Source organism: Ciconia boyciana, chromosome 33 (assembly GCF_034638445.1).
Source record: "Ciconia boyciana chromosome 33, ASM3463844v1, whole genome shotgun sequence".
In the NCBI taxonomy this organism is placed as follows: Eukaryota; Metazoa; Chordata; class Aves; order Ciconiiformes; family Ciconiidae; genus Ciconia; species Ciconia boyciana.
This window is the reverse complement of record NC_132966.1, coordinates 70,373-90,893: the sequence shown is the minus strand read 5'-3', so window position 1 is coordinate 90,893 and position 20,521 is coordinate 70,373. Positions and strand designations below refer to the sequence as shown.

General features: G+C 70.2%; 4 protein-coding genes across 4 annotated transcripts; 2 read left to right on the top strand and 2 right to left on the bottom strand.

Moving 5' to 3' along the window:
- Positions 1 to 1,032: 1,032 nt before the first annotated feature.
- On the bottom strand, positions 1,033 to 6,344 carry RTN2 (reticulon 2). Its single transcript, XM_072848751.1, has 10 exons — positions 6,157 to 6,344; positions 5,255 to 5,299; positions 4,767 to 5,148; positions 4,260 to 4,388; positions 3,323 to 3,530; positions 2,725 to 2,863; positions 2,275 to 2,344; positions 1,648 to 1,694; positions 1,406 to 1,464; positions 1,033 to 1,251 (listed from the first exon to the last, which is right to left on the bottom strand). The coding sequence occupies exons 1-10, from the start codon at positions 6,256 to 6,258 to the stop codon at positions 1,209 to 1,211; spliced, it is 1,224 nt and encodes a 407-aa protein (XP_072704852.1). The 5' UTR covers positions 6,259 to 6,344; the 3' UTR covers positions 1,033 to 1,208.
- Positions 6,345 to 7,005: 661 nt separating this feature from the next.
- On the top strand, positions 7,006 to 11,737 carry VASP (vasodilator stimulated phosphoprotein). Its single transcript, XM_072848754.1, is given in 14 exon segments — positions 7,006 to 7,121; positions 8,489 to 8,660; positions 9,158 to 9,326; positions 9,415 to 9,478; positions 9,597 to 9,637; positions 9,763 to 9,830; positions 9,832 to 9,960; positions 10,042 to 10,151; positions 10,257 to 10,317; positions 10,428 to 10,470; positions 10,651 to 10,696; positions 10,947 to 11,016; positions 11,094 to 11,151; positions 11,308 to 11,737. Coding segments are annotated over 14 exon segments (1,074 nt in total). The 5' UTR covers positions 7,006 to 7,116; the 3' UTR covers positions 11,346 to 11,737.
- Positions 11,738 to 12,412: 675 nt separating this feature from the next.
- On the bottom strand, positions 12,413 to 13,260 carry OPA3 (outer mitochondrial membrane lipid metabolism regulator OPA3). The gene is made up of 2 exons (XM_072848890.1): positions 13,064 to 13,260; positions 12,413 to 12,857 (listed from the first exon to the last, which is right to left on the bottom strand). Exons 1-2 carry the CDS (start codon positions 13,203 to 13,205, stop codon positions 12,433 to 12,435), a joined length of 567 nt encoding a protein of 188 aa, XP_072704991.1. The 5' UTR covers positions 13,206 to 13,260; the 3' UTR covers positions 12,413 to 12,432.
- Positions 13,261 to 15,030: 1,770 nt separating this feature from the next.
- GIPR (gastric inhibitory polypeptide receptor) lies at positions 15,031 to 20,503 on the top strand. Its single transcript, XM_072848714.1, has 14 exons — positions 15,031 to 15,034; positions 15,282 to 15,418; positions 15,929 to 16,019; positions 16,088 to 16,195; positions 16,277 to 16,398; positions 17,573 to 17,676; positions 17,754 to 17,901; positions 18,179 to 18,341; positions 18,429 to 18,489; positions 18,606 to 18,675; positions 18,765 to 18,853; positions 19,409 to 19,547; positions 20,164 to 20,205; positions 20,299 to 20,503. Exons 1-14 carry the CDS (start codon positions 15,031 to 15,033, stop codon positions 20,458 to 20,460), a joined length of 1,440 nt encoding a protein of 479 aa, XP_072704815.1. The 3' UTR covers positions 20,461 to 20,503.
- The last annotated feature ends 18 nt before the right edge of the window (positions 20,504 to 20,521 follow it).

Genomic DNA, 20,521 nt, shown 5'->3' with positions numbered 1-20,521 from the left:
GATGTCACCGGCGGGAACCGGCGCTGAGTCACGGCGGGGCCACGGCGACCGGGGGGGCAGTTCCCATGCGCGTTCATTCATTCATTCACTCACACCCCCCGTCATTCATTCATGCCCCGCCCTCAGCGCGGCGGGGCGGGGCCGGGGGGGGTCGCAGCCCTGGCTGGCCCCGTCCCGCCCCTTCCCCCCGCTGCGCCCCGGTCCCGGTGTCCCAGCCCGGTGCTTCCCGGTGCTCCTGCTGCCGGGTGGCCGCAGCCCCGGGGTCCCGACCGGGTTGTCCCCGGTGTCCCCAGCCCCTGTGTTCCGGTCCTCGGGGTCCCGGTGGCCCGGCCGCGCTCTCTCCTGTGTCTGGGCCCCGGTGTCCCAATCCCAGTGTCCGGGCCCCGCTCGGACTCTCCCCTCTGCGCTAGCTCCGGGGGTCCCGGTGCCGCGGCCGGGCTCTCCCCGCTGTCCCATCCCCGGTCCCGGTGTCCCCATCCCCACGTGCCGCCGCCGCGGCCGGAGTAAACACGGCGCGTGTCGCCCCGGCGACGGCGTTCCATGCCCCTGACGTCACCACGTCCGGCGTCCTTTGTTTACGTCGCGCGGCAACCGCCGTGCCCTTGGCAACGGGGGCGGGGCGAGCCCGGAGGGGGCGGGGTCAGGGCGGACGCGGGGCGGGGTTTGCGCCGCGGAGTTTCCCCCGGAGTTCGCGGGGCGGGAGGGGACACGGGGGGGACAAGGAAGGGACAGGGGGACACCCAGGCGTCCAAACTCCCCCAGTCCCCGTCTGCTGACTCAGCACGACCCGGCTCCGGGGGGGGCGGGGGAAAAATACGCCCCCCGTGCCCCTCGTGTCCTGCTGTTGTCCCCTCATAAGCCGGTGTCCCTATCGCCCCCTGTGTCCCTTGTGCCCCCCCAAGGCCCCCCTGGTCCCTTGTGCCTCCCCGTGTTCCCCCATGTCACCCCCTGTTCCCCATGTCTCCCACCATGTCCCTGTGTCCCCCTGTGTCCCCCGCTCTCCCCACGTCCCCTGCACAATCAAGCCCAGCTGTCACAAGAGTTTTTATTAAAGTGTGACCTCCCCCCCACGCGGGGGGGGAGGACACGGGGGGGACGACACGACCCCTGCCCCCCCCTCGAGTGACACCCCCACGCGGGGGGGACGTGGGGGGACCCCGGCCCCCCCCCCCAGCTGACACCTTGGGGGAGGACGGGGGGGGGGGGGGTCACTGCGGCTTCACTTTGGCACTTGGGAGCTTGGCCTGGATCCTGGGGGCAGAGGGGAGTTGGGGGGGGCCGGGGCACCCCAACCCCCCCGGGAGCACCCCAAGACCCGCCGAGGGCACCCCTGGGCTGGGGTTGGGGTCCCCAGGGGCAGGTTTGGGGTGCCCAGGGCAGTTTTGGGGGGCAGGGGTGCCCTCACCTGGCTCGGAGGTGACTCAGGTGGTTCCTCACCAGACTGACATACTGGTCGATCTGGGCCTGGGGACATTGGGGATGTGGGGGACAACTGGGGACATGGGGGGGGCAGAGGGATACCCCCTCGACCCTCCCCAGACCCCTGTGTCCCCCCATGTCCCCGTGTCCCCAGCCCTCTCCAGCCCCCGTTTCCCCCCGTGTCCCCAACCCTCTCCAGCCCCTGTGTCCCCCCCCGTGTCCCCATACCTGGTGGTGCCGGTAGAGCACGGGGAAGGTGAACGCACAGATGACGCCTGGACAGGGAATGCCATGTCAGGCCAGGTCCCTGTCCTGTCCCCTGTCGGTCTGCCATATCCCAGGCTGTCCCCATGCTCTGTCCCCTGTCCCCACGGTGTCCCCATCCCTGTGCCATCCCCCTGTCCCCAAGCACTACTCGTGTCCCCTACACCTGTTCCCTTGTCCCCCAGCCATATCCACACCCTGTCCCCTGTCCCCATGCCAGCCAGTGTCCCTGTGCCTGTCCCCAGGCCCCATCCCTGTCCCCTGTCCCCCATCCCCTCCCCTGTCCCTATCCTGTGTCCCTGTCCCCATACCCATCCCGTGTCCCTTATCTCCCATCCCTCTCCCATGTCCCTGTCCCCCATCCCCTGTCCACTATCCTGTGTCCCTGTCCCCATGCCCCATCCCTGTCCCCTGTCCTCCATCCCCTGTCCCCTCCCTATCCCATGTCCCTGTCCCCATGGCACATCCCCTGTCCCCCATCCCCTGTCCCTTGTCTCCCATGCCAATGCCCTGTCCCCATCCCCTGTCCCTGTGCTGTCCCTGTCCCCATCCCTGTGCCATCCCCATCCCATCCCCGTCCTGGTGCCGTACCCGCTCCCAGCAGCGTCACCCCGTTGCAGACGGCCCCCACGTAGGTCAGCAGGTAGAACAAGAAGGCGAACTGTGGCCAGAGCCCCGCGTCACGTCACCCTCACTGTCACCACCCTGGGTGACCCCATGCCACCAGTGTCCTCCTGCCCCGCATCCCCAGTACCCCCCATGCCCTTGTGCCTGTGGGGCACCCCATGTCCCCCTGTCCCTCAGTGTCCCCTGTACCCCCATGCCACAGTGTTCCCATGCCCCCAGTGTCCTCCATGCCCCCCATGTACCCTGTGCCCCCAGTGTCCCCCACATCCCCCATGTCTCCAATACCCCCCGTGTCCTCCACGTCCCCCATGCCCCCAGTGCTCCCATACCCCCAGTGCCCCCCATGTCCTCAGTGTCCTCCATATCCCCATACCCCCAGTGTCCCCAATGCCCCCAGTGCAGGGTGACGGTCACCTTGAGGGACTCGGGGAGGCTGTGGACGAGGAAGAGGCGGGCGAGGGTGCGGGTGGCGGCAGTGAGGTGCCGGGCCAGGCGCCGGGCCCAGCGCTGCTGCTCCTCGGGGCTCAGCCCCACGGCCCCCTCCGGCTGCACCCTGCAACAGGAACAGGGACAGACGTGGGGTGGGGACAGGGACCATAGGGACAGCTGTGCGGATGGGGATGGGGATGGCAGGGACAGCCCATGGGGTGGGGATGGGGACCGCAGGGACACCCCGTGTCATGGGGATGGGGACGGCAGGGCCGCCTCGTGCCATGGGGATAGGGATAGCAGGTACACTCTGTGGGATGGGGACAGGGATGGCAGGGACATCTCATGCCGTGGGGACAGGGATGACAGGGCCACCCCATGCCACGGGGACAGGGACATCAGAGCCACCCAGGGCAAGGGGACAGGCATGGCAGGGCCACCCCACAGGGACAGGGACGGCATGGGCACCCTGTGCCACAGGGATGGCAGTGCCACCTCACGCCGTGGGGATGGTGACAGGCAGCAGGACAGGCAGGGGATGGTGACAGTGACGCCCCGTGAGGGTCCCCGGCGTGAAACTCACCGGCAGGGGTGCTCGGGTGAGTGCCGGCGCAGCGCCCGCAGGGCAGCACGGTGCAGGCGCAGGGGCAGGGTGACACCCAGCACGGCCAGCGCCCCGTAGGCGCCCACGCTGACGGCGCTGAACCGCGCCAGGCACCCTAGGGTGCCCAGCGTCCCTGCCAGCACCAGCGCTGACCGCCCCGGCGCCCGCCAGTACAGCAGCTCCCACACTGTGGGGACACCAGGGCTCCCACTGCCACCCAGTGCTCCCAGTATCCCTTCCAGAGCCCCCCCGTACCGCCTAGTGCCTCCCAGTACCCCCTCCAAAGGCTCCCAGTGCCCCCCAATGCCTCCTCCGGTGCCCCCCAGTGCCCTCCCGTATCCCCTCAAGCCCCACAGGGCCCATATAGTACTCCCAGTGTCCCTCCAGTGCCTCCCAGTGCCTCCCAGTATCCCCCACTGAGCCCCCTCGGTGCTCCCAGCGTCCCTCCAGTGCTCCCCAATGCCTCCCAGTGCCTCCTCCAGTACCTCCCAGTATCCCCTCGAGCTCCCCCGCCCAGGGCCCCTCTAGTGCTCCCAGAGCCACCCCCAGTGCTTCCCAGTATCCTCTCCAGAGCCCCCCTGGGTGCTCCCAGAGCCCCCAAGCCCCCCAGTACCCCCAGCACCCAGCTGTCCCCACCCCGAGTGACAGCCCCAGGTGCGGGGGAAGGGGAGCACCCACCCCACCCCTCCGGGGTGCCCAACCCCCCGGGGGGCCCCCCGCCCCCCCCTTGGCCCTCCATGGCTCCCGCGGGTGGTGCTGGGTGGGGGGGGGACGACTTTGGGGGGGGTCACCCCTATTTTTAGCCACCAATGCCGCCCGGACCCACCCTGCAACCGGACGCCTGGGTCCCCCGTCCCCCCCCCCCCGTGAGTTCCCGCCCCTCTGCGGTGCCCCCGGGCCCTGATTGGCCGCTCACCCAGGACATCAGCTCCCGGCGGGCTCGGTGATTGGTCGGGGGGCGCCGGGGGCGGCTCCGGAATTGGGGGGGGTCTGGGGGCGGGCACGGAGCGCCCCCTGCGGGCGGGGGGGAACGCGGGCGCTGCTGCTGCGGGAAAGGGGGAAGTGGAGGGGGGTCAGGGGCTGCGGGGGGGCATGGCCCCGAGCCCCCAGGGACCCCCATTGTCCTGAGAGCACCTCGGCCCCCCACCATGGCCCCCAGCCCCCCGCCTTGGGTACCCTGCGACTCCCCATCGCCCCTAGCCCCCCCGGGGTGCCCCAGGACTCTTCATATCCCCAAGCCCCCCTTGGGGACCCCCCTCATTGCCCCGAGCCCCCCAGGGACTGTCCATGACCCCCAGCCTCCCCCAGAGTGCTCCGGGACCCCCCCCATGGTCCCGAGCTGCCCCCAAGGGACTCCCATCACCCCGAACTGCCTCCCCAAGGGACCTCCATCACCCCGCGTCCCCCCCATGATCCCCCATACCCAGGCTCATGGGTGTTTCCTCAGCCTCAGGACCCCCCAACTCTGGCAGGGCCCCCCCCACCTCCAGCTGCCCCTCGGGAGGGGCCAGGGGCTCCTCGGGACGCTTGGGGGGGGCCCTGGCAGCAAAGCGGGGGTCTGACCCCCGAGGGGACCCCCAGGGGGGCCCCGAGCTCAGGCGGGGGGGACGTCCCCGACGGGAATCTCGGCGACAGCGGGGTCCCGGCTCGTTGGGGGCCCCCCCTAAAGGCGATGTAGGAGAAGGTGAGTTCCCGGGGGGGTCCCCCGGGTCCCGCCGCCGTCGCCCCATCTTCATCCTCCTCTTCCTCCTCGGGGAGCTCCGGTGCCGCCTGCAGCTCGGGGAAGTCCGACTCCTCATTGCCACCTTGCGGGGGGGATTTGGGGGAGTTAAGGGGGGGTGTCTGGGCACCCTCCATGCCCCCCCGTCCCCAGAGTTGCACCCCAAAATGGGGGGGCTCGACCCCACTCACCCTCCGTGGAGTCCGGCGTGGTGGAGGCCGTGGATGGAGCCTCTTCTGGAGGGGGGCAGAGGGGATGGGGGGCGTGGGGCCCCCCGTGTCCCTGTTGTCCCCCTCAGCACCCGGGTTCCCCAGTGCACGGTACCCCCAAACCTGCTCCTACCCTTGCAGTCCCTATGTCCCCCCAGACACGCCCTGCGCCGGTGTCCCGTCGCCAGTGTCCCTGTCCCCCAGTACTCCTGGTGCCTCCATCCCTGGATCCTCCCGGGGCCCCATCCCGGGTACCCCCATCTCCAGCCACTCCTGGTACCCCCATCCCGGTTCCCTCATCCCCAGTGCCCCCCTCCGCGGCCACTCCCGGTGCCTCCACCCCAGCGCCTCCGTCCCCAGTCCCTCCCGGTGCCCCATCCCCGGTACCCTCATCCTCGGTGCTCCCATGCCCGGCACCTCCCAGCGCCGCATCTCCGGTACCCCCATCCCGGTTCCCGCATCCCCGGCCCCTCCCAATGGCCCCGTCGCCGGTACCTCCACCCCGGTTCATCATCCCCGGCCCCCATCCTGGTGCCCCCATCCCCGGTGCCTCCATCCCCGGTGCCCCCATCCCCGGCGCCTCCATCCCCGGTGCCCCCATCCCCGGCCACTCCCGGTCTCTCCATCCCCGGTGCCTCCATCCCCGGTACCCCCATCCCCCGCCACTCCCCGTCTCTCCATCCCCGGTGCCTCCATCCCCGGTACCCCCATCCCCGGCCACTCCCGGTCTCTCCATCCCCGGTGCCCCCATTCCCGGCCACTCCCGGTCTCCCATCCCCGGTACCCCCATCCCCGGCCACTCCCGGTCTCTCCATCCCCGGTGCCTCCATCCTCGGCCCCTCCCGGTGCCGCCGCCCCTCCCGGTTCCCGGTGCCGCTGCGTACTGCAGTGGGCGAAGCCCAGGACCTGCCCCATGGCGGCGGCCCCCGCATGGGGCTCCCGGTTGCCCTCCGCCCCGTTGCCCCCGGGCCCGCCCCGCCGCGCATCACCGCGGCGCCATGGCGGGGCCCGCGGCGGCGGCGGACAAAGGGCGGCGGCGGCGGCGGCGGCGGCGGCGGCGGCGGGGGCGGGGCGGGGCGGCGGCGGGCGGGGCTCGGGGCGGGGCGGCAGCGGAGAGCCGGGAGCCGGGCACCGGCACCGGATACCGGGCACCGACAGCGGGCACCGGAGCTCCCCAGTACCCCTCGGAGTCCCCAGGACCCCCCCCCCGAGCCCTCCCAGAGCCTCCCAGTACCTTCGAGACCCCCCCAGTATGCCCCAGTGCTGCCCAGTACCTGTCAAAGTCTCCCAATGCCCTCCCAGTGCCCCCAGTACTCTCCAGAGCGCCCCTACTGACCTCCCAGTGCCCCCAGTATCACCTCAGAGCCCCCCATTGCCCTTCCAGAGCCTCCCAGCACCTCCCAGTGCCCCCAGTACCCTCCCAGAGCCCCCTAATACATCCCAGAGCCCCCAGTACCCTCCCAGAGCCCCCCCAATGCTTCCCGCAGACCCCAGTACCCTCCCAGAGCCTCTCCAGTACCTCCCCGTGCCCCCAGTACCTCCCAGTGCCCCCAGTCCCCGGGACTGGAGAGCTTTGGGGGACACCGGGTGGACACTGGCGGGGGGGGAGCTGGGAGGGCACTGGGGGTACTGGGCACCCGCCCCTCCTCGGTGGGCGCACCGGGAGCCGTTGCTCCTTTAAGAAGGCGGGGGCCACTCCGCCGCCGTTACCGGGAGGGGCGGGGCCTCGCTGGGGGGGCGGGGCGGGGCGTGGCCGCGGGCCGGGACCGGCCGGTCCTTCCCCCCCCGCGAGCCGCCACCGGAAGGGCCCGGCCCGGTCCCAGCGCGTCGCCGCCGCTGCCAACATGAGGTGAGCGGCCGGGGCGGGGGGCACCGGGGATACCGGGAGTGGGCACCGGGGAGCACCGGGAATACCGGGAGGTGGTACTGGGGCTACTGGGCAGCACCGGGAACTGGCACTGGGGGCATCGGGCAACACCGGGAAGCACCGGGAACTGGCATCGGAGGGTACCGGCAGCACTGGGGGCACCGGAAAGCAGCGGGAACTGGTACCGGGAGCACTGGGGAGCACCGGGAACTGGTACCGGGAGCACTGGGGAGCGCTGGGAACGGGCACCGGGGGGTACTGGGAGCACCGGGAATCACCAGGAACTGGCACTGGGAGTTTGCACCGGGGGCACTGGGAGAACTGGGGGGTACCGGGAGCTGGCGCTGGGGAGCACCGGGAACTGGTACCGGGGAAACTGGGAAGCACCGGGAGCTGGTGCTGGGAGTACCGGCAACTGGGGAGCACCAGGAACTGGTACCGGAGGCACTGGGAGCACCGGGAAGCAGCGGGAGCTGGCACTGGGAGTACTTGGAACTGGCACGGGAGACACTGGGAGCACCGGGAGCTGGCACTGGGAGCACTGGGAGCCGCCCCGGTGATGGGTGGGACCCTCGGGGGGGTGACAGCGGGGACACCCGGCCCGTGGGCACCCCTCCCCACGGGGTGCTGCCCCCCCGCCCCGCCCGCCTCAGTTTCCCTCTGGAGGGGTTCAGGTCGGTCCTGCATAAACACAGCCCCCCACCCTCCCCCCCACCCGGATGTCCCGGCCCAGGGCTGGGGGAGGGGCAGCGCTCGGACGCCGGGTCCTCTCCGCACCCTAAGGAAGTGGGGGAGGGGCAGGGCCCGACGCCTGGGTCCCCCGTAGAGAAGAGGAAGGAAAAAGGGGGTGGGGGTGTTGGGGTGCGCTTGTGGGTTGGATTCTCGGGGGGGGGGGGAAGTGCCTATGGGTGCCCCGTGCCTGGTCCTGGGGTCCCCAACCCTGGGGGGCCCTCCCACCCAGGGTTTTCCCATGTGTGGAGGGGTACCCCCACCCAGGGGGTCCCACACCCAGGAGGTGCCTGTGCTGGGGGGGGGGTTCCCCACACCCAGGGGGTCCCAAACCCCAGGGGTCCCTGTAAAGGGGGGTCCCGCACCCAGGGAGTCCCCAGGCTGGGGGGTCTGGCACCTGGGGGTCCCCAGATCCCCACACCAGCAGCCCCTGCACCCAGGGGGTGACCATGCTGGGGGATCTGGCACCCAGGGGGTCCCACACCTGGGGGTGCTTGTGCTGGTGGGGGTCCTGCACCCAGAGAGCCCCACCCCATGTGGGGGTGCCCATGCCAGGGGGTCCCACCCCACGGGAGATGCCCATACTAGGAGGGTGCCCACCCAGCGTTGCCCCCCTGCAGCGAGACGGTGCTGTGCAGTGCCCGGGCAGCGGTGCTGCTCTACGATGACACCCACAAGCAGTGGGTGGCGGCGGGTGGGGGTCCCCAGACCCTCAGCTGCGTCCAGCTCTACCACCACCCCGGCGCCAACGCCTTCCGCCTGGTGGGGCGCAAGATGCAGCCAGACCAGCAGGTGAGTGTGCCCAGGGGGGCACCCATGGGTGCGGGGGGGCGAAGGGGCAGCCCGGAGTGTGGGGGCTATGGGGTAATGCTGAAGATGGGGGGCTATGGGGTAACACTGGGCATGGGGTATCCATGGGGGTAGGGGTTATGGGGGAACACTGGGCATGGGGGGGGGTGTGGGTATGGGGCACCCATGGGTGCAGGAGGGGCTATGGGGCATCTGTGGGTGCAGGAGGAGTAATGCTGAGTATGGGGGGCAGTTTATGGGGCACCCATGGGTATGGGGGTGCTCTATGGGACAGCGACAGGCGCAGGAGGGTCTGTGGGTCAACGCTGGTCATAGGGTGGGCATGGGGCACCCGTGGGTGCTGTAGGGACTATGCCCTAATGCTAAGTATGGGGATCCTCTACGGGTATGGGGGGGCTCTGTGGGCCACCCCTGGGCACGGGGGGCTTGGGGCACCCCTGGGTGCGGGGCTGCCCCCCCACGCCTGTGGGTGCCCGCAGGTGGTGCTGAACTGCCCGCTGGGGCGGGGGCTGCGCTACAGCCAGGCCACCCCCCAGTTCCACCAGTGGCGGGAGGCCCGCCGGGTCTGGGGGCTCAGCTTCGGGGCCCCCCGCGAGGCCGCCCTCTTCGCCGCCGCTGTCCTGCGGGCCCTGCGGGCGCTGGAGGAGGGTGAGTACTGGGGGTGGGGTTGTCACTGGGGCACTCGTGGGGGGCCTGACCCCGTGGCCTTGCCTTCTGTCTCCCCCCCCTCATCCAGGCACCCCGCTGTCCTGGCCGGACCCCGATGGTTCGGCTCCGGAGGAGCCCGAGCAGCAGGAGAGGTGGGGGAACCCCAAATTGGGGGTGCTGGGGGGGGTCCCCCATGCCATGGGGGGACCGTGGGTGCTGGGGGGCCCCCATGCCGTGGGGGGGCATGGGTGCTGACCCTTTCTCCCCCAGGCAGGTGCTGGAGGAGCCTGAGCGCCGCACGGCGGCTGCAGGTGCGTGACGGGGGGTCCAAGCCTGACTCCCCCCCCCCCAACACTGGGGATGGAGGCCCCCCGCACAGAACCCTCCCTCTAAACCCCTTTCTCCCCTCCCTCTAAACCCCTTGTTCCCCCTCCAGGCGCCCAGGCTGTGCCTGCTGGAGGCCCCCCGCCGCCCCTGGCCCCCCCACCCCGGGGCCCCCCACCCCCGGCCCCCGCCAGCCACGGGGTCCCGCCTGCCCCCTTGCCGGTGGTGGCAGGTGCTGCCGGGGGCGGGCCTGGGGGGCTCCGGCTTTGCTGCCGCCATCGCAGGGGCTAAACTCAGGAAAGTCGGCAAGGTGAGGGGAGGGGCACAATTTGGGGGGGGGGCGGGGGCAATAATCTGGGGGAGCTCTGCATCACTCCTTTTCTCCTGGCAGGATGAGGCGCCGGGTGCAGGGGTCCCCCCTGCACCCCCCAAGGGCGAGGGTGCCCGTGGGGGGGGCGGGGGGGGGTTGATGGAGGAGATGAGTGCCATGCTGGCCCGACGGTGAGGCAGGGGGGTGTAATGGGGGGGTACCCCACTCTGCCCCGCAGCTCCCCCAAGGTGGGGGTACCCCTGTGCCCACGCTGACCCCCCCTGCCCCCCCCCTAGGAGGAAAGCCACCCTGCAGGGGGACAAGCCAGCACCAAAGAGGGACGAGGATGTCACCAGTGTGCGTGCCCCCGCCTCCCAAATACCACTTTTGGGGGGGCCCCCCCATTGGGGGTGCTCTGTCCCGTCCGTCTGCCCCCGCCTCCCCGACCCCTCTCTCTCCCCTTACAGGACGAAACGGAGCCGGGCACTAGGACCCCGGGGCTGCCCGCGGGTGAGTGCGGGGACTACAACTCCCAGCGTGCCCCGCGGCCTCCCCCCCTCCCCCCCCATAGCTGGGCACGTTGGGAAATGTAGTCCGGCAGGCGGGGGAGCGTTAGGGGGGCTCCTTTAGGGGAAGGGTAGGGGTTTGGGGGCCCAGGCCCCCCCGTCACTCGCAGCCCTCTCCCCGCAGAGCCCGTGCGGAGGCCCTGGGAGAAGGCCAGCTCCACGTTGCCCAGGTGGGTTTGGGGGGGGGGGGGCAGGTCTAGGGGCTGGAGGGGTGTTTTAGGGGCTTTGGGGTGCCCGTGCAGGGGGGTTTGGGGTGCTGGCGGGGTCTCTAGTACCCCCAGAGCAGCATTTGGGGGGAAGTTGCTGGGCTGGGGGATAGGCAGGCAGGTTGGGGCATCCCCAAGATGGGGGGCATCCCCAAGATGGGGGGCATCAGGGAGGCCTGGGGGGGTCCCCAACCTATTTCCGCTCCCCCCCCAGGATGAAGTCGGCTGCCCCCGCCGACCCTCCTGGCCCCGCTGACGAGCCGGACCTGGAGCGAATCAAACAGGTACCGGGGTCTGGGGTGGTCTGGGGGGGTCAGAGGAGGCCCCCCCAAATTCCCTCACCTTGTGCCCTCCCCTCCAGGAGCTGCTGGAGGAGGTGCGGAGGGAGCTGCAGAAGATGAAGGAGGAGATCATCGAAGGTGGGGGGGCTCATGGGACAAGGGGGGGGCATGGGACAAGAGGGGGAAATAGGGCATTGGGGGATGGGAGCAACAGGGAAGGGGGAGCACTTTGGGGGCTCCAGGTGGGGTAATTGGGGGACCTCCCTCCCTGACACTGCTTTTCCCCCCCCACAGCATTCATGGTGGAGCTGCGGAAGCGGAACGTCCCCTAACTCCCCCTCCCAGCCTCCCCCAAGATGGGCCCAGATGGGGGGGGGGGGTCCCCTCTACTTCCTCCTCCCCCCAGCCTCAACCCCCCATTTCACCCCCACCACCCTGGGGGGGGGCTCTGGGCCGGACTCCCTCAGGCTGTGCCTTACCGGCTGGGGGGGGCCCAAGCAGCCCCCCACACACTGTGCCCCCCTCACTGCCAGTTTGGGGACCCCTTTTTATACTTGGGGAGGCAAATGAGGGGTGGCCCCCTTCTCCCCTCCCCCGGGGTCTTTTTTTTTTAATGCCACTTTTGGGTTTTTCACTTTTTTTTTTCTTTTCTTTAGGGGAGGGGGGGGCAGGTTGGGCTGTCCCCCTCCCCTGCCACAAATAAATGCGGTTGTTTTGTACATGACTCCTGTGTCCTTGTTCGTGTCACCTGGGGGGGGGGCCATCACCCACCCGTGGGGGGGGGTCACTGCCAGCAATGACAGGGACAGCGGGGGCTTTGCTTTGCTTTAATGCATCTGTCAGCTGCCCCCTGCAGGAGAGAAGCCCCGCCCACTCATCCTAGCCCCGCCCCAAGCAGCTCCCCACCAATCGCAGCCCTGCCCCCAATATCCCCCTCCCGGATACAGGGCCCCGCCCCAGCTCTTGGCTCCGCCCTCCCCGCCCCAGTGACCTCCCCCATGGTCCTGGCCACGCCTTCGACATGTGCCCCTACCCATGACCCTTGGCTCCGTCCCAGGCACCACACCAAAAGGCCAGGTCCCGCCCCTTCAGGCCACGCCCCCAGCCCTCCTCCAATCCTCGCTGCAAAGGCACGAGGCCCCGCCCCCAAGCGGCGTGCCACCCGAAGGCCCGCCCACCACCGCTGGTTCCGCCCCAAGTGCCATCCCACCCCAAGGCCCGCCTCACTCCAGACTCCGCCCCCAAGCGGCCCCACCCACAAAGGCCCGTCCCTACTCCAGGCCCCACCCACCAGCATTAGCTCCGCCCCAAGCAGCCCTTCAGCCGAAAGCCAGGCCCCACCCCTCCCCGGGGCCCCGCCCCATCTACCAAGCCCCGCCCCTAAAGGAAACCGCCGGCGGGAAGAGCACGAGGGCGCTTTTAATGGCCGGCTCCATCGGGGGCGTGTCCAGCTCCGGCAGGGGCGTGTCCTGAGCCAGCGCCTTCGGCTCCGGGGGCGTGTCCGGCGGCGGGCGCGGGGGCGCGGCTAGAGCCGGCAGGGGCGTGGTCGGGGGCGTGGCCGGGCGGCAGGCGCGCCGCCATGGCGTCCAGCTCCTCCCGCAGCCGCTCCAGTCGCTCCCCCACCTCTCGCAGCGCCGCCGCCTGCTCGTCCTCCCGCCGCCGCGCCTGCCCCGCCTGCCGGGCGTACTCCAGGTAGAGGCAGAGCCCTCCCACGCCGAACACGATCGCTTCCCCCAGCAGCTCCGCTCCCAGCTCCGCCGCCGCTTCTTCGTTCAGCGGTTTGACGGCGGCGCCGCGGAAACCCATCAGCCGCATCTTGGCGCGCATCTCCACCCAGTGATACACTGCGGGGGGGGGGGGACGACACGGGGAACCGGCAGGGAGCGGCGGGGCACCGGCCAGGCCCCCCCGGTGGGTCTCCCCCCTCCGTTGCCGCGCCCCCCCGCCCCCCGCCCCGCGTCCCTCCCCCGCCGTGTCCCGCCCCCCCGCCCCCCGTGTCCTTGCTCCCCGCCCCCGCGCCCTTCCCGCTCCCGGTGCCGGCCCCACTCACGCTGCGCGGGCGGGAGGCAGATGTAGGCGCGGAAGAAGGGGCTGGCGCGCGCCCCGGCCTTGATGCGGGCCGCCAGGGGGCGGCTCAGCTGGCGCGCGCCCAGCGTCAGCAGCTTGGCCAGCGGGAACGCGCCCGCCACCATCCTCCGCCGCGCGCGCCGTGACCTCACCGCCGCGCGACCCGGGGAGGGGCGGGGAGAGCGCGGCGGCCGGGGGGCGGGGTGTCCTCTCGGCCCCGCCCCGTCCCGCCGCTGGGACACGCCCCTCCGGCCGGGTTTCCTCCCTCCCCCCGCCCCCACGCTCAAAGAGACCCTCGCCCGTCGGGGCACCCGTGGGTGGGGCTGGACACCTGTGGGTGACCTTGGAGCCTCCCTGGGTGACACTGGAGCACCCGTGGGTGATGCTGGAGGCCCCTGGGTGACACTGGAACAGCCGTGGGGGACACTGAAGCCCCCCTGGGTGACACTGGAGCCCCTCTGGGTGACACTGGATCAGCCGTGGGTGACCCCGGAGCCCCCCTGGGTGACACTGGAGCACGCGTGGGTGATGCTGGAGGCCCCTGGGTGACACTGGAACAGCCGTGGGGGACACTGAAGCCCCCCTGGGTGACACTGGAGCCCCTCTGGGTGACACTGGATCAGCCGTGGGTGACCCCGGAGCCCCCCTGGGTGACACTGGAGCACGTGTGGGTGATGCTGGAGACTCCTGGGTGACACTGGAGCGTCTGTGGGTGATGCTGGAGCAGTCCCAGTGACACTGGGGCACTCGTGGGTGACACTGGAGCTCACGTGGGAGGCACTGGAGCACCCGTGGGTGATGCTGGAGCATCTGTGGGTGATGCTGGAGCAGTCCCAGTGACACTGGGGCACTCGTGGGTGACCCCGGAGCACCCATGGGAGGCACTGGAGGACCCGTGGGTGATGCTGGAGGCCCGTGGGTGACACTGGAACAGCCGTGGGGGACACTGAAGCCCTCCTGGGTGACACTGAAGTGTCTGTGGGTGATGCTGGAGACCCCTGGGTGACACTGGAACAGCCGTGGGAGACACTGAATACCCCCTGGGTGACACTAGAGCACCCGTGGGTGCCCCTGGAGCCCCCCTGGGTGACACTGGAGCACCCGTGGGTGATGCTGAACCTCCCCCGGTGATGCTGGAACTCCCTGGGTGATGCTGGAACACTCATGGGTGACGCTGGAGCCCCTTGGGTGATACTGGAGCACTCGTGGGTGACACTGGACCCCCCTAGGTGACACTGAATCTCCCTGCGTGACACTGGAGCCCACCTGGAGTGTCACATTGGAGCTCCCGTGTCTGACTCTGAAGTCCCCTGGGTGACATTGGACCCCCCACGGGTGACCCTGAAGTCCCCGTGGGTGACATTGGACCCCCTTGTGTGACACTGGAGCACTCGTGGGTGACACTGGGGCACCCCTGGGTGATGCTGCTGCCCCCTTGAGTGACCCTGGACCCCGTGGGTGACCCTGGATCCCCCCCTCTTGGGTGACCGTGGAGCCCCGGGACGTGTGGGACAGCCTTCCGGCTCCCCCCACCCGAGACGTGGGCCAGGCTCCACGCTACCACCGGGTCACGTTGCTCCGACTGAGTCCCTACCCGGGTCCCCCCCTCCCACCCGTGCCCCCGCCCCTCCGGGGGGCGGCGCAGCCAGAGCCGGTGCCGGTGCCCCGACGGCGGCGGAGCCCCGCGCCGAGCCGGTACAGGGCGTCCCGGGGGGGGTGTCGGGGGGCTTCAGGGGGATCGGGGGCACCGGAGGGGCCCTCGGGATGAAGGGGACAGGGGGCGGCGGAAGGACACGCGGGGGACACCCGGGATACTGGGGGGAACCGGGACACCGGGGGGGCAGGGGACACCAGGGGTGGCACCGGGAGGCACCGGCATCACCCGGGGGCGAGGGGGTGTCGGGGTGAAGCGGAGGGGACATGGGGGCACTTTGAGGGGCAGTGGGGGACATGCGTGGGGGACCCGGGACACGGGGTGGGGGGACAAGGGGCACCGAGGTGGCAGCGGGGGGGAACTGGCATCACCGGGGGTGGGGTGGGGTGGCCGCTGCCCACCCCCCACGACGGCTGCCCCGGCCCGTGGTCCCCATGCGTGTTCGCGGACCTGAGGGGGGGGTGTCGGTGCGGGGGATGTCCCGGTCCCGTCCCCTCCCGGAGGGACCCAGGCGTCCGGGCACCACCCGCAGCTCCCTGGTAACAAGCGCGTCAAAGGGCGGCGCCGGTACCCCCATCCCTCCGGTGCCCCCCCCGGTACACCCCCCCCAGGAGCCGCTGTTGCCGTCATGGGCCACCGGGCAGTGGCCCCCTCCTGCTCAGCCGGGTCCTGCGTGGGGCAGAGGTGAGACCCCCGCCCCCCCAGGACCCCCCAAACATCAACCCTGGGGTCCCCCCACACCCTGGGACCCCCACACTGCCACTGCTGGGACCCCTCCCAGGACCCCACCCCATTGCCTCATCGGGACCCCCACCCCACCAGGACCCCCCCAGCTGCCACCTCCAGGACCTCCCCCCTAGGACCATGGTGTCCCCATGGTGGTGTCCCCATGGTGGTGTCCCTATCCTGGTCATGACATGGTGGTGGCCCCAGTCATGGTGGCCCCATGGTGGTGGCCGCCTGGTGGTTGCCCCGTCACAGTGTCCCCATGGTGGTGACCCCAGTGGTCGTGGCCCCATGGTCTTGGCCCCAGTGGTGGTGGCCCCATCATGCTGGTCCCATAGTGGTGGCCCCATGGTGGTGACCCTGGTGGCGGTGGCCCCATGGTGGTGGCCCCATGGTGGTTGCCTCAATATGGTGACCCTGGTGGTGGTGGTGTCCCCACGGTGTCCCCCCCGTGGTGTCCCCTTGCAGGAGGAGCGCTCGGCTCAGGCAACGCTGGCTGCCTGGCGTGAGTACCGGCACGCCTGCGAGCTGCGCCTGCGCCTCGACCCCCCAGCACTCGGTGAGTGGGGATGGGGCGGGGACACCGGGGGGACACCGGGGGGACCCTGACACCCCCCCCCCCCCCAGGACCCGTCTGCAACCGCAGCTTCGACATGTACGCCTGCTGGGGGGACGCAGCCCCCAACAGCACCGTCACCGTCCCCTGCCCCTGGTACCTGCCCTGGCACCACCGAGGTAATGGGAGGGGTGGCACCCACCCCGGGGGGCCCCGTGGGTGCCCCTGGGTGATGTGGAGTGACGGGACAGGGTGCTCAGTGCAGGGCGGGGTGGTGGCTCGGCGCTGTGGACCTGACGGGCGGTGGGTGACAGACGAGACGGGGCGGCCCTGGCGGGACCATTCACAGTGCGAGGACCTGGCGCAGGAGCAGCCGCTGCAGGTGGGGGCCCGGGTGCCGTGCCGTGCCGTGCCGCGGGGTGCCGTGCCGCGGGGTGCCGTGCCAGGCCATGCTGGGCCACGCAGGGAGATGCCACGCTGGGATGTGTCATGCTGCCATGCCATGCTGTGCCATGCCGTGCCGGGCACTGTGCCGCTCTGCTGCGCATCGTGCCGTGCTGTGCCCCATGCTGTGCCCCATGCCATGCCCTGTGCCATGCCACGCTGTGCCCTGTGCCGTGCCGTGCTGCACTGTGCACTGTGCTGTGCCACACCGTGCTGTGTTGTGCACCATGCCATGCTCCGTGCCATTCCTTGTTGCTGGGCTGTGCTGTGCCGTGCCCCATGCCATGCTGGGCCATGTGCCGGGGGCTCTGCCATGCTGGGCTGACACGTGCCATACCCCACGTTGTGCTGTGCCATGTGCCATCGGGCTGTGCTGCAGCGTGCGCTGCGCTGGGAGCTGCTGGGCTGCGCTGTGCCCTGTTGCACCGTACTGTGCCGTGCATTTTGCTGTGCCGTGCTGCACCGTGCCATGCCTCTTTGCATGATGCTGTGCTGTGCGGCACCATGCCATGCCGTGCCATACACCGTGATGCATTGTGCTGTGCCATGCTGTGTTGTATCATGCCATGCTGTGACGCGCGCTGTGCTGCACCATGCCATTCCGTGCTGCACTGTGCCATGCTGTGCCGTGCACCGTGCTGTGCCATGTTGCACTGTGCCATGCCGCACCATGCCATGCTGTGCCATGCACTGTGCCATACCGTGTTGCACCGTGCCATGCCATGTTGCACCATGCCATGCCATGTTGCACCATGCCATGCTGTGCTGTGCACCGTGCCACCATGTTGCACTGTGCCATGCACTGTGCCATACCGTGTTGTACCGTGCCATGCTGTGTTGTACCGAGCCATGCTGTGCCGTGCCGTGTTGCTCCATGCTGTGCGGTGTTGTGCTGTGCCGTGCCATGTTGCACCGTGCCATGCTGTGCCATGCACCGTGCTGTGCAATGTTGCACCGTGCCGTGTCCTGTTGCACTGTGCTGTGCCGTGCTGCACCACACCACGCTGCACCACGCACCATGCCATGCCCTGTTGCCCCGTGCCACACCATGCCCTGTGCCACCTCCCGGCGTGGTGCCACCTCCCTGTCCCCTGTGTCCCCTGTCCCCACAGCGGCAGGCCTGGCTGCTGGAGCAGTTCCGCCTCCTCTACACTGTGGGCTACTCCCTCTCCCTCGTCGCCCTCCTCCTGGCGCTGCTGCTGCTCCTGCTCTTCAGGTACCCGCACCGGGGCACCCCTGGGTGCTAGCGGGGCGCCCGTAGGTGCTGCCACCCGCTGCCCCTCATCCCCGCAGGCGCCTGCGTTGCACCCGCAACTTCATCCACGCCAACCTCTTCCTCTCCTTTGTGCTGCGGGCGGGCGCCATCCTGACGCGGGACGCGCTGCTGCAACGTCGCCTGCGCCCCGGCCCCGGGCATCCCCTGCAGCTGCTGGGCCAGCAGGTGGGCACCCATGGGGGATGGGGGGCACCCATGGGAGGGGAGCATCCATGGGGAGGCACCCATGGGGGAATACCCGTGGAGGGGGGCACCCACGGATGGGGGATGGTGGGCTGCGCTGGGATGGGGGACCGAAGGGTGGGCGATGGTCACCATGATGCTGGTGCCACTGAAGTTCTGGTGCCACCATGATGCTGGTGCCACCATGATGTTGGTGCCACCCCCATGCCGGTCCCTCCCCGACACTGGTCTCCCGGTGGCGGTGCGGGTGTCCCCGCAGCAGGCGGTGGCAGGGTGCCGGCTGGCCCAGGCTCTCACCCAGTACTGTGTGGGGGCCAACTACGGGTGGCTGCTGGCAGAGGGACTCTTCCTCCACAAGCTCCTGGTGCTGGCGGCCTTCTCCGGCGAGCGCTGCCTTCCTGCTTTCCTCCTCCTTGGCTGGGGTGAGCCTGTCCCCGTGTCCCCATGTGTCCCCACGTGTCCCCATGTGTCTCCATGTCCCCTCCCCAACCTTGTCCCCATCCCTCCAGGAGCTCCCGTGCTCTTTGTGGTACCATGGGTGGTGGTGAGGTACCTCTACGAGAATGAGGGGTGAGGCTGCCAGACACCCCCCTTCCTCATTTTGTCACACCCGGGGGACACTGGACACTGCGATGTCCCCAACAGGGGACCCAGGCGTCCGGCTAAGCCCCCCCCTGCCCCGGCAGGTGCTGGGAGAGGAACGAGAAGGCGGCGGTGTGGTGGATCATCCGCTGTCCCATCCTGATGGCCGTGGCGGTGGGTGACACAGTGTGTGTGGGAGGGTGGCCATCCTAGGGCAGTGTCCCCACCACAGGGGGTGTCACTGCTGGTGTCCCCGTCCCCAGGTGAACTTCGTGGTGTTTGTGCGCATCGTTCGCATCTTGGTGGCCAAAGTCCGGGCGCATCAGGTGTCCCGTGGGGACACCAGGGTCAGGTGGGGACATCGGAGTGTGTGGGGGGACATGGGGGCACTGGGGATGGGCGTGGGGACGCCAATGACATGGGGGACACTGGGGTGTGTGTGGGGACGGTGGGGATTCAGGGACATGGGTCGCATACCCCATCATGTCCCCATGCTGTCCGTGCAATCTCCTCGTGCCCACCCCAGCCCTTTGCACGCCCCCCCGAGTGTGTCCCCATCCCTGTCACGTCCCCAAGCGTGTCTCCATGCATGTCCCTGTCCCCATAACACCCCGAGTGTGTGTCCAAGTGTGGCCCCATGCCTGTAATGTCCCCGAGCACGTCCTCATTCCTGTGACATCCCTAAGCGTGTCCCCAAGCGTGTCCCCATGCATGTCCCCCTCCCTGTAATGCCACCAAATATCTCCCTGAGGGTGTCCCCATCCCCATCCCTCCCCAAAGGGGTCCCCAGGGGTGTCGCTGTCCCCAAGCATGTCCCCAGGGCTGTCCCCGAGGGGCATCCCCATCCCTGAGAGTTGTCCCCGCGGGTGTCCCCGAGGGTGTCCCCAAGTGCACCCCCCCCCCCCAGGCTGGCCAGGTCGACGCTGACGCTGATCCCGCTTCTGGGGGTGCACGAGGTGGCCTTCGCCCTCGTGGGGGAGGGGCAGGGTGGGGGCACCCTGCGCCTGGTGCGGCTCTGCCTGCAGCTGCTGCTCTCCTCCTCCCAGGTTGGGGGGGCAACGGGGGAGCAATTGGGGTCCTGGGGGGCAATGGGGGGCTTGGGGGAGCAATGGGGGGCAATGGGATGGAGGCTGCAACGAGGTGGGTGCTCCTGTAATGGGGGGCTGCAACGGGGTGGGCCATGGGGGGTACAATGGGGGGCTGCAATGGAGTGGGGGTGTAATGGAGGGGTGCAATGGGGAGGTGATGGGGGGCTGCAGTGGGGTGGGGGTGTAATGGAGGGGTGCAATGGGGGGTGATGGGGGCTGCAATGGGGTGGGGGTGTAATGGAGGGGTGCAATGGGGGGTGATGGGGGCTGCAATGGGGTGGGGGTGTAATGGAGAGGTGCAATGGGAGGTGATGGGCTGCAAAAGGGTGGGTGCTGCTGCAATGGGAGGGGCTGCAATGGGGTGGGGGTATAATGGGGGGAATTGGGGGGTGCAATGGGGGGGCGAAAATGGGGGAGTGCAATGAGGGCTGCAATGGGGGGCTGCAGGGAGTGAGTGCTGCAATGGGGTGCGGGTGCAGGGGGGGGTAGGTCCTCAGGTCCGAGGAGCGCACATACGTGTGCGTGCACCCACATGTCTGGGTGGTCCTCCACCCCGGGGTGCCCCCCCCCCCAGGGCCTCGTTGTCAGCGTCCTCTACTGCTTCGTCAACAAGGAGGTGCGTCAGGGCGAGTCGCAACATGTCGGGGGGTGTGGGGTGTGCATGTCGTGACGTGGCGTGACGTGTCGCGACATGTCCCGCTGCCCGCAGGTGCAGGCGGAGGTGCGGCGCGGGTGGCAGCGGTGCCGCCTGGGTGCCCCCGGTCCCCCCCGGGCCCCCCCCCGGGGCACCCGCCGCTACGTGGCCGTGGAGGGGCAGCGTCCGGCACCCCCCGATCCCGGGGGGCACCCCATCGCCGAGAGCTGCTGCTGAGGAGGGGGGCGGCCCCTTTGGGTGCTGGGGGGGGACACGGTGTCTCAGGCCTTTGCGTGCT

Coding starts and splice junctions, on each gene's coding strand:
- RTN2 (XM_072848751.1), bottom strand. CDS start 6,258: ATGCGCGGCGGGGCGGGCCCGGGGGCAACGGGGCGGAGGGCAACCGGG. Junction 5,149..5,254: donor CACGCCGGACTCCACGGAGG/GTGAGTGGGGTC, acceptor CCCCCCCGCAAG/GTGGCAATGAGGAGTCGGAC. Junction 2,864..3,322: donor TCACCCGAGCACCCCTGCCG/GTGAGTTTCACG, acceptor TTCCTGTTGCAG/GGTGCAGCCGGAGGGGGCCG.
- OPA3 (XM_072848890.1), bottom strand. CDS start 13,205: ATGGTGGCGGGCGCGTTCCCGCTGGCCAAGCTGCTGACGCTGGGCGCG. Junction 12,858..13,063: donor CTGCCTCCCGCCCGCGCAGC/GTGAGTGGGGCC, acceptor CCCCCCCCGCAG/TGTATCACTGGGTGGAGATG.
- GIPR (XM_072848714.1), top strand. Junction 15,419..15,928: donor GGGTCCTGCGTGGGGCAGAG/GTGAGACCCCCG, acceptor GTCCCCTTGCAG/GAGGAGCGCTCGGCTCAGGC. Junction 18,676..18,764: donor CCATCCTGATGGCCGTGGCG/GTGGGTGACACA, acceptor CCCCGTCCCCAG/GTGAACTTCGTGGTGTTTGT.